The 10,838-nt window shown below is 40.2% G+C and overlaps 2 protein-coding genes across 2 annotated transcripts in view; one reads left to right on the top strand and one right to left on the bottom strand.

Moving 5' to 3' along the window:
* Positions 1 to 3,322, top strand: part of LOC107655957 (membrane-associated guanylate kinase, WW and PDZ domain-containing protein 1-like) — a 140,866-nt gene extending 137,544 nt beyond the window's left edge. The window contains exon 23 of the mRNA XM_016443591.1: positions 1,906 to 3,322. Coding sequence (XP_016299077.1) covers positions 1,906 to 3,092 — 1,187 coding nt within the window. The 3' untranslated portion in view covers positions 3,093 to 3,322. The remainder of the gene's footprint in view (positions 1 to 1,905) is intronic.
* A 3,211-nt stretch (positions 3,323 to 6,533) lies between these two features.
* LOC107655956 (rhodopsin-like) lies at positions 6,534 to 7,931 on the bottom strand. Its single transcript, XM_016443590.1, has 2 exons — positions 7,890 to 7,931; positions 6,534 to 7,280 (listed from the first exon to the last, which is right to left on the bottom strand). Exons 1-2 carry the CDS (start codon positions 7,929 to 7,931, stop codon positions 6,534 to 6,536), a joined length of 789 nt encoding a protein of 262 aa, XP_016299076.1.
* Between the last annotated feature and the right edge of the window lie 2,907 nt (positions 7,932 to 10,838).

Raw genomic sequence — 10,838 nt, 5'->3', positions numbered from 1 at the left:
TGTGTGTGTGTGTGTGAGTGTGTGCGTGCGTTTGGTTCCGGCTCTCTCTGTTACTGTTGATTTTTTTCACTCAAGGGTGGGGGCGTTTTATGGACAATCTCTATCTTTGACTAATTGATAAAATAAACACTGTTTCCATTGCAAAAGAGCATAACTCTCTCACGACTGTTGTTTAAGGGATCTAAATGCTCTGCTTCTCTCTCTTCTTTTTTTATCTATTCTTTTCTGTTGTTCTGGGCTCTTCCTTCCACCCCTAGCGATGGTTGCTCCCCAAGTCGCTGCTTGTATGAGATCTGAAAAGACAGGAGAGCCTGCTTTCTACCAAAATCAGACCACGGTTTGTAGATCCCGTGTTCCGTCTCATCACATATCTGGCAGTTTTCTGTGCTGTGGCTTCCACTCAACTGTACTGTCCCTTGCAAGTTCATTTACACAGAATGCATTGCCAGTGCTGTGGCCATTCTTGACATTGTGACTTGAATGAGTGGGTTCATTCTTGCATTTAAAGTTTGCCGACATCCCCACAGACGAGATGAAAACCTCATCAGTGAATGCAATTTTTTTTCTTATTAGTGGGTGTTGTTTTATTTTGCTGTCATGCGTTTTTTTTTTTTGTCGACGATTGCCACCGACCAAAGCCATTAACCGGTACAGGTAAATCTTCTTTGACTCTTTGGATCCCTGTCTATCTTCAGCATGCTAGGTTTCTCTCACAAAAAAAGTAGCTCAAAAGTGCTTCTACATGTAGAATGTTAGTTCTGAAATTCAGAAAAGAGTCGTGGGAACAGAAAGGTCTGTCTGCCTCAGGTTTGTTACATCCATTTTTCTAATCATATTGACATGTCTATCACAAACCAGTCCATTATGTTTGGATATTAAACTTTTGAACAGCATTTTAAAAGCATCAAATGCATGAGTTCATCATTTGCATCAGCACTAAAACTATTCTTAATTGTTGATTGAACACATTCAGTGTAGTCAGAATCAGTAAGTACATTAACATGCACAGTTAAAGCAGATTTTTGCTCAGTTATCATTTCTCTGTCCAAGTATTCATGACAAATATTTGGGAAAAAAAGGCCACACATCACCTCTGCCTTTCGAAGCACAGTGCTAAGGCCAATTGTAGTTTGATTAACGTATAAGTATTGGGCAATAGTCACTAGACTTCACTAAAGTGGACTAGCTCTATTTCAGTTCGACATAAAAAAAACTAAAAGCTGGAATACACTACACTACAAAAAAATCAGAATAGATTTTTGAAATGCTAGGCCTCATACACTTGCAGACTTGCTGAAAATGATTCCAAAAAAACCTGGCCATCATACACTGAATGACTGATCATGCTACCAGACTTACACGTCATTTGGAACAGAACAAACCCACACAGAAATATGCAGCTTGTTGCTGCATGTTGAAAGAGATGCATGACAAAGGAAAACAATATCTTTTAAAATTGACTCAAAACATTGAATGATGTTTGATTTCCTCCGACTGGATGGAATTATAATCTGAAGCTAAAAAAAATTTTCAGACAGAGTCTGTGCCAATCATACACCATTCTGTGAAATCTGTCAAGTCCGACTGACCAAAATACACAGACTGGCTTTGGCGTTCCTCAACAAGCGTCGACTCCTCCAGACTGCAAAAATCTGGGCGAAAATGATGTAGTGGATTCCAGCCTTGACCGTTGTTCTAGTCTGACTGAAATCAGACTTTTAAAGTGCATGTAAACGTACTTAATGGGGGCAAGGTAGTCTAGTCATGGCAACAGCTTAACCAATAAGAGCTTCGAAAATATAGTAATAACAAAGACAAGACACTTTCACAATTCATCACAAACATGATACTTGTTCAGCCAGTATGTGACAAGTGAGTTCACCCATAATTACTCGTATCTTACAGACGGCATCAACGACGGCAACGGCCTCAGCGCCGGTGCACAAACTGTTTCGGAAGTGAACGCAGCTCCTCTCGAAAGTTGGCCCCACCCACCATCTGAGTCCAGCTATCCACCAGACCTTCACAAATCATCACGAAATGACGACAGGAGGGCGCGGGAGTCGGGCCAACAGGAGCACGGCCACCGGTCAAACCACCGCCACATCAACCACAGACACCGCTCCCCTGAAAAGAAGAGCAGGAGCAAAGGGCACAGCAAGGACAGTGGAACCTCAAAGCCTCATAAGAGGAAGGGCGACAAGAAGAGGTCCAGCAAAGATGACTCACACCATCACCACCACCACAGTCACAACCAGAACCACCATCACCACCGGAGGCACCGCTCCCCAGAGAGGCGCAGAGCTCGGAGCGCTGAGAACACCTTGGACAGTCGATATGACCGGAGACACGGCCGCTCACCGGATAGACGCCACCATCGCCACTCTTCTCCTCGCAGACACAGTTCACCTCAGCGCTCACCCCACCGATCCGGTTATCGCCGCAGCTCTTACCACCGTAGATCTCCCTACCGTTCCCCGCAAAGATCCAGATACCAGTCTCCCTCGAGACGTCCTGCGGCTTCCTCAGATAAACCCTACAACGGTGACTTCGACAGGGGGCTGGATATGACCTTAAAAGAGCCTCCTGCTCCGAAGCCTCCATCCCGATCCGAGAGCATTCCACATTTGGCAGCGTCCCTGGACCGGCTCGATCTGGAAGACACCCTACCAAGAGAGCCGCCCAGCTACCTTGACAACCTTTCCCCTATGGAGCGAGCCTATCGCAACTCGACCCTTTTCCGCGGGGCTTCTCGAGACGGCACCTTTCCCCGCGTTCGGACACCCGACTCGGATTCAGCCTTCCAGAACTACAACTCGTTGTTGAGGGGCCGCTCCCCTGTGAGAAGTGGGGGCAGACAGGACGGATACCGTAGAGTCGAGTCTCCGGTTTCAAACTCGTACCGGACCAGGAGTCTAGGTCGAGACCTGTCTCCCATCAGAGGGTACCGCGATGAGGAGGAAGAGGAGGTCGAATCCCAGCTGAGTGATTATTATAGCACGCTCAGATCCAGTTACAGTAGAGCTAACAACAGTGTACCTGAGCCAAGGAGGAAGGCCTACAAAGAGAGCCCTAAAGACCTCAGCATTTGATGGGTCGGCTATGAAGGGCACCATTCCCAGAACCCACTGTCCACACGAGCCTTCATCCAAGGACTGCGCAGACCCTGGATACTAAATTATTGATTTGAAATCTGGTGTTTTCTCATGGTTGAACATCTTTACAACTCTCAACAGCAGAAGAGTGATTTTGTTTCTTTCCATCAAAGCGTCATTTTGGTTTCTTTTATGACCCTTTTTATAAATCTGCTAGCAGTTCTACAGAGATTGACAACTATGTATAAAGAAAACAATTATGTGCCTAACAGTACCATTCTTGGTGTTTTCTTTTTTTATTTTCTTTTTTGTTGTTTTACAAAGGGCAGCCTTTTGGACTACTGTCCGATTATGAAATATTCTGTTACAGAGAGCCCTCTCATGCACCGAGCAGCTCAGTCAATGTGGTGCTCAGACATATACTGTGCATGTCTTTACACTTTCAATGTTCTTTCTCTTTTATTTTCTCTCTCTTCCCCAGTGCCACTGTTTTTTAGACATTTGACCAGAGTATAGCACAAGCCTGCATTCGTTTGTATATTTTTGACAGTTTGCAGTATGTGTACATTCAGAGGTGATCATTTTAAAAGAATGAAGGGATAATGAAATAAAAACTATGATGATAATGTTCAAAAAATAAAAACCGTATATATACACATTTTGATGGTCTTTCTTATAATTCTCAAGCTTTGCACTAAAAGGAAATAGGCTAGTTAGCGGGTCAAGCGGAGGACAACTTGGACTGCGAAATTTATTCAAGATGGATGCGTGTGGGAGGTGGAGACTGTTTAACTGCACTAGGTTCTTCTCTAACACTTTGCCAACATGTCTGGAAAATAAAGAGGAGGAGAGAACAAAGACTTCTTTATCTTCTTGGCAGTTCAAAAGGTGAAGGAAGAGAGATTCAATACACTACCCACGGAGTCGACAGCGTTTTAAAAATCCAGTGAGAACTCCTTCTCTCGGGTTATCAGATGAATAAGAGACTGAGCCTTCCTCTCTGGCTTAAAGAGAATGATGTGAATGCATAAAAAGAGAAATGCATCAGGTGTACTTTGTCCTCTGCAGACTGCAGCCCTAGTAGGGATAGAGTGGTTAGGGATCAGAGGGAATTAGTATGTCCTCACTTCACAACATAACTTTAAAGGGTTAGTTCACCCCAAAATGAAAATTCTGTAATTAATTACTCACCCTCATGTCATTCAAAACCCGTAAAACCTTCGTTCATCTTCGTAACACAAATTTAAGATATTTTTGATGGAATCTGAGAGCTGTCTGACCCTCCCATAGACAGCAACACAACTGAAATGTTCCCAGACAGAAAAGTAGCAAGGACATCGCTAAAAAAGTCAATGTGACATCAGTGGCTCAACTTAAATTTTGCGAAGCTACGAGAATACTTTTTGTGCGCAAAGAAGACAAAAATAACAATTTATTTAACAATTCTTCTCCCCCGAGTTACGTCTTCTGCCATTTTGGAGAGTACCCAAGAACGTAATCTGCGTTGTTTACATTAGGGGGGAAAGCGCGCGCATGAACGTAATCGGCATAATCAGCGTTGTTTACACTTAGGGTAAAGCGTGCGTATACGTTGTGATACTCTCCAAAATGGCGGAAGACAGTAACTCGGGAGAGAAGAATTGTTGAATAAAGTCGTCATTTTTGTTTTCTTTGCGCACAAAAAGTATTGTCGTAGCTTCGCAAAATTTAAGTTGAGCCACTGATGTCACATGGACTGTTTTACCGATGTCCTTGTTACGTTTCTGTCTGGGAACATTTCAAAAGTTGCGTTGCTGTCTATGGGAGGGTCAGACAGCTCTCAGATTCCATCAAAAATATCTTCATTTGTGTTACGAAGATGAACGGAGGCCTTTACGGGTTTGGAACGACATGAGGGTGAGTAATTAATGACAGAATTTTCATTTTGGGGTGAACTAACCCTTTAAAGAATGAGAATAAACATTACTGGTCCAGAAATGCGTTTTAAAGACCTCATTATGTTTATGTATTTTTATTCAGCTTTCAGGTCATTTAGGTTTGCACAACAAAAAAGTTAATGCTTGTACGATTTGGTCTACAGCAAAATATTGAAAAGGTAGAACTCGTGATTTTCACTCAGCACATGAAAAGGTGACCGTGCAGAAGAACAATGTGCGACAGAAAGCTCTTTAATATCTGGCACAAGACAAAAGTAGTTGATTCATTCCTGGAATGACATAGCGTAAGTTGCGCTACCTGGTGTGAATGGCTGTTATTTTGACCTCATTTTAGTCCCACTGCTGCATCCAAGAATAGGAGGCCTACATTTTGGAGAATGAAAAACAGGATTGGAGTGATGTAAGCTACAGACACTGTTGCTTTCCTGCCGTGCAAAAGTATGCTGACTTCCCAACATCCAGATCTGAACAAAGAACAATGTGCCATGCACTACAGTGACTCTGTCTATCTATCTGTCTCTGTCTGTCTGTCTCTGTCTGTCTGTTTATCTATCTATCTATCTAGGCTAGCATTTGTGACCGTCTCTTCTGTTTATGCAGGTTTGAATTTGTATTCTGTTGTACATCAGGGGGAGGGTAAAAGGTTGCTGGGTTGTCATAGTTACCTCAAGGTCATTTTTACAGAGTTTCATAGGTATTTGTTTCCAAAAACCTTAAAATGCCAATAAAAATCAAGGAACCATTGATTTCCCTTGCTCACATAACAGACAATGTATTTGTTTGTAGTTGCATTTGGCAATCAGTGTCATTGAGTTCATCTAGATCATTGTAAGAAAAAAACATTTTGCAGTTTTGCAATGAACTGTTTGATATTGTAGTCTAGATATCAGTACATAAAGTACAGTAAATCATTTTAACATTAAGTGTAAAATCTACATTGCCCTTTACATTTAATAAAAAAAAGTGATTCTTTGAACACCTTTGGATTTATCTCAGTCCTATTTAGAACATTCTTTTGCAGCTGGTATAAGGTAACATTGCTGCAGTGATCAATGTTACATTTACATTTACATTGTCATTTAGCAGACGCTTTTATCCAAAGCGACTTACAAATGAGGACAATGGAAGCAATCAGAATCAACAAAAGAGCAATGATCAGCTATAATGTTACTTATACTTGTTACTTTTATATACTGGCACTATGTAGCAGTTTTATTTGTTCTGCTCAAATTCATGAAACTAAGTTATAAAAATTAAACAGTTTTATATTTTAAAATGTAATTTATTTGTGTAATGATAAAGCTAAATTTTCAGCAGCCATAACTCCACTGTTCATTGTCATGTGAAGGAGTAGTAAAGTGCTGTTCTTGTCTAATAGAGATACTTTAAGTTCCCATCCACAGTCATCCACATCCCATATGTCATTCGTTAAAGGGAAGTAACTGTCATAGGTTGCAGACAGCTGAATTGTATATTTGGTAAATAGCCCAGAGCATGACCCTCAGGCAGAAGATTCAGAGCTGGAGACAGATGAGGTCTCTGTCTTGGACTTCGAGGTAGAACTTCCTTCCTCCTCATCCTGGAAGGGATCTTTTCCACAGCACAGTATTAACATCATGGAGTGACAGAACTGCTTATTCATGAAGACGTAAATGAGTGGGTTATAGAGTGCCGAGCTCTTGGCGAAAAATGCCAGGATGGTCATAAAAATGGGGCTGAACTGACTTACCTGGTGGGTGAAGATATACCAGGTGACGCTGGCATAGGGGAGCCAACATATCAGGAAAGCGATGATCATGAGGATTACCATTCGAGTAACTTCTCGCTCGGCCCTCTGAGTAGTTTCCGATTCTTGCTGCTGGGCGGCTGCGACCTTGACGGTGCAAAGCAGTTGGCCGTAGCAGAAAGAAATGATGGTGAGAGGAATTGAGAAGTGCACGACGAACATGTAGATAACAAAAGACTTGTTCTCAGTCTCAGGATTCAACTTGTAATAGTCCACTCCACACGAACACTGCAGGCCCTCGGGGATGTAGCGGGACCATCCGAGGAGAGGCGGTAAGGCACACGAACAGGCCATTGTCCAAGAAATAGCGACACCAAAAGTGGCGTGGAGTTGCGTGAAGCGAAATTTGGTGAAGGGCTTGCAGACAACCACCCATCTCTCCACAGCCAAGACAACCAGAGACCAGAGTGCAATCTCACCGCCGAGAGTAGCGAAGAGACCCTCCAAGTTGCAGCCGGTGTTCTGACAAATAATGCTACCTATCAGATTATGCTACCAACACTGTATTTATCCTACTGTAAGGGTAGGTTTAGGGTTGGGGTAGGTGTACATGTTAATAAAGCCTCACACCTGTTTAATATCATGCTGGAAGCATGGTTCAGGTAATGTTTATCTTAATCTCTGCCTGCACTTAAACGCTCATGGTGTGATCAGGTTATGTGGATTGAATCTGTCTACATCAGTTGGGTTAAACAGATCAGTTGGTGCATAGATCAACTTCTAAAACAACACACCTCACGTTGTCTCCCTTTCATCTTTAAAACATCTATTTATAATTATCACAAAGACACAACTAAACTAAAGAGTGTAAGAGTAGACAAATGAACATGAAAATGAACAGTACATTACTTTTTTAATAAAGGTGAAAGATTTTTTTTTTATGTTCTATATGTGGTCTTGCTTCACCAGTGTTAATCAGTTTTTTTTATTTGATTTCCGTTTTATAGCTTTAATGCTAACAATTAGAGTTTGAACCTAGCCTTGAACACATTTGAAACTTATGTGCCTTAATGTATTATCCACTTAAATTCCCAACGCTAATATAAAAACTGTTATAAAAGCTTGTTGAACCTTGATATAGTAAGAGAGGGAAAACTTTTTCATCATCATCATCATTAATTCATTTATTTATTACAGATTTCTATTTTTCAGGATTGTATAGTTGTTGACTAACAAGTAGACTTTGTAGAGATGCTATTTAAGGAAACTGTTGGGACAATATATAATTATATTATTATAATTTATATACAAGTATATTCTATAGTTATATTTTATATCATATTGCTATAGCATATATCATTTATGAACCACATTTGGAGGAGTATGAATTTTTCAGACAGTAGACAACTAAAATGTAATGTCTGACAATTTGTTTGTATTATTATTTGATTTCAACAAATAATAACTGTATTAGTCAGGTTTTACTTGGTATTCAGCCCTGGAGACAAAGGAAGGCTATAATTTAACATTTCTCTCAACAAGAAATTCAAAACATACTTATATTTTTAAATGGTTAAATATCTTTTCCATGAAGAGACCCTGAAAACATGATGTCACATCAACAGAAGTATGAACCCTCTGTGCATTTCTTGGTCAATAACTTCCCACGCGCCATCTTGTGGTGAAACTGTGCTGAAATGACAGTTTCTCTACAACAGCAATCCCATCAATTTTATTTCAGTTAGTTAGTTATGAACATGATACATCCCTGAAATCCAGCAACTTATGTTGAAATCATCATGTTAAACATTGATTATAATGACTTCTAATTGCCTACGGATTTCTGTCTTGTCAGTTTATGTTACTTTTGGCTACATAAATTTGATGTATGATCAAAACATAGGCAGTTTTACAGACATTTTTACATAAATGTTACGTTTAGTGCACTGAGTAGTTTGAATGGAAAACAATGGGGGCCTATAATAGGGGTCCTCCTTTGGCACAATGCAGACACGCCCTCTACTGTTGACACACAACCATGCAAGAGTGTGAAGAAACCCTTCAAGTCACCAGTCTATAAATTTGTCATGAATTCTGTCATTATGCAATTTATTTAGTATTGTCACATTTGTAAACTGGTATGATTCAGCACTTGGATTTACTGGATTTCAAAGAAGGATACACCAAGTCCACTTCACAGCAATGTGTCATTGAAATAATACTTTTTTGTTTTGTTTGGTTAGATTTAATTCAGTATAATTTCATATGCTTCACTTAGTACTCCTATTTTATCGATTTCTGTCTGTTTCTATTTAGCTGAATTTATACCTGTACATGCATGTATATTTAAATTGTAGGTACACTGTAATACTGAAGTGTGAACCATTACGCTTTCTTTTAAAGCTGCATGTTTCTTTGAAACGAATGCAGTATTTTCTCAAACATCAATCCTTCACTCTCCAGGAGCTTTTGTAGGACTGGCTGCTTAATACCGTCGGCTTCTTGACTTTGACGGGAGCTCTAGCCTGGGAAGTTGAATGAGTGTATTAAATTATCTGTGCCTGTGACACAGAAAGACCAAACAAAGGATTTCTCACATCAGCAGAGCTTCCTGTGTGTCTTAAACAGCACTCTTATCTCTCTCTCTGGGTCCTTTAGTGCTGGTTCTCTGGATAAAACAGGACTGTACATTATTCTGTTATTAATACGTCAGGATCAAAAGCTTTTAGTGCTAACTGGTGGTAACAGTCTGTTTCTTTGACATGTACGGTTTGCCTCTAACCAAAGGCAGTAATGTGTTTAATTAAGCACCACACAAAATGTTACTTTTTATAAATTCTAAACATGTCCCAGGCATTTCTTCATTTGGATACAGTGCATTTATTTATGTACCATCCATCCTTTGTTCCAGGTAGTTCCAAATTTAACAATCTTTTGCTGAGTGAATCAGATTCTTAAGAAGTATTTGCTGTGTATGACACCATTCTTGTTCTTTTTGAGGGTAGAGAGCTTTCTCCTTCCCCCACTGAAATGTAATCCCAGAATAAGATTCTGTCACACTTGATGGCCATACTGGTACTTTGGTGTCAGCCTGTATTTGGTTTATGCCAGACACAACATTTGGCTTTCAGGTCAGCTTGAGTGTTGTCAGACTGCAGTATTTTCTTTTGAAGGGTTTTAGGTTCCATCTCCCAAAGAGCAGTGTTGAAGAACTGCTACTGATGCCTGGATAGTCTCTCCAATTTTAGCAAGAGAGCGTTGAATCTCTGTTACTCTTGCAACTGACCAGACAATTGCTCTTCTTGTCCAGTTGCTTAATTTGTCTGGGTTGTTTCTTTCTGTTTTGCCACAGTAGTCCTCAAAAGCATTCCTTAGAAGTTTTTAAGGTCTTCCAGGTTTCTGCCTAATAAAATTGTATGAGCCATTTTAATGCAATTATGTGTTTGTCCATTGGGTGGCTCACTGGAAATAGTATATTAGGGGAATTGGTTAATGAGACAGGTGTGTATTGGTAGTAGGGAAGCACACAGTTTTTGACCGGTTTGGATCGTGCTTCATCATGTCAAATTATTGGATTATGTGTTTGGACTGAGTTGAACTGTATGCTGTGTCTACAAGGTATGGACATTTGTATCCTATGAACTAGACAAAATGACACCACGGGAAGCAAATTGGAAGCAATGTTTATTCATTGGAGCACAATAAAGAAAGACACTGTTGCATTTTACTTCGGTTTTGCATGGACTTATTTTTACGCGTCAATTACTTGCTTGCTCCTATTACCAATACTAGCGTCTTAGTGGAAGCCGCTACAAAAATCTTAACATCTATTTCAATTCAGTGACTAATGAGAGCATGATCAGTTTGCTTGTTGGTATGTAAAAATGCAAAAGAATTTTGATTCTTACAGAATTGTGCATCTTCTGAACAAATATCCCATTTCATTATGCTTTAATTTGACATTAATGCTTTAATCGGCATTATTTTAGTTTTATTTGTGTGTGTGTGTGTGTGTGTGTGTGTGTGCGTGCGTGCCCGCATTTTTGTGACAAATGAGGACATAAATTTGTATAATGACAA

Source organism: Sinocyclocheilus anshuiensis, unplaced genomic scaffold (assembly GCF_001515605.1).
Source record: "Sinocyclocheilus anshuiensis isolate Anshui unplaced genomic scaffold, SAMN03320099.WGS_v1.1 scaffold51, whole genome shotgun sequence".
NCBI classification, from domain to species: domain Eukaryota; kingdom Metazoa; phylum Chordata; class Actinopteri; order Cypriniformes; family Cyprinidae; genus Sinocyclocheilus; species Sinocyclocheilus anshuiensis.
Note: the sequence above shows the minus strand (reverse complement) of the source record. Positions and strands in the feature narration are given on the sequence as shown.

Excerpts from the sequence above, each read along its gene's own strand:
- LOC107655956 (XM_016443590.1), bottom strand. The coding sequence starts at position 7,931 with ATGATGATGATGAAAAAGTTTTCCCTCTCTTACTATATCAAG. Across the intron at positions 7,281-7,889 it reads CCCTCTCTTACTATATCAAG|AACACCGGCTGCAACTTGGA; the intron begins GTTCAACAAGCT and ends ATTATTTGTCAG.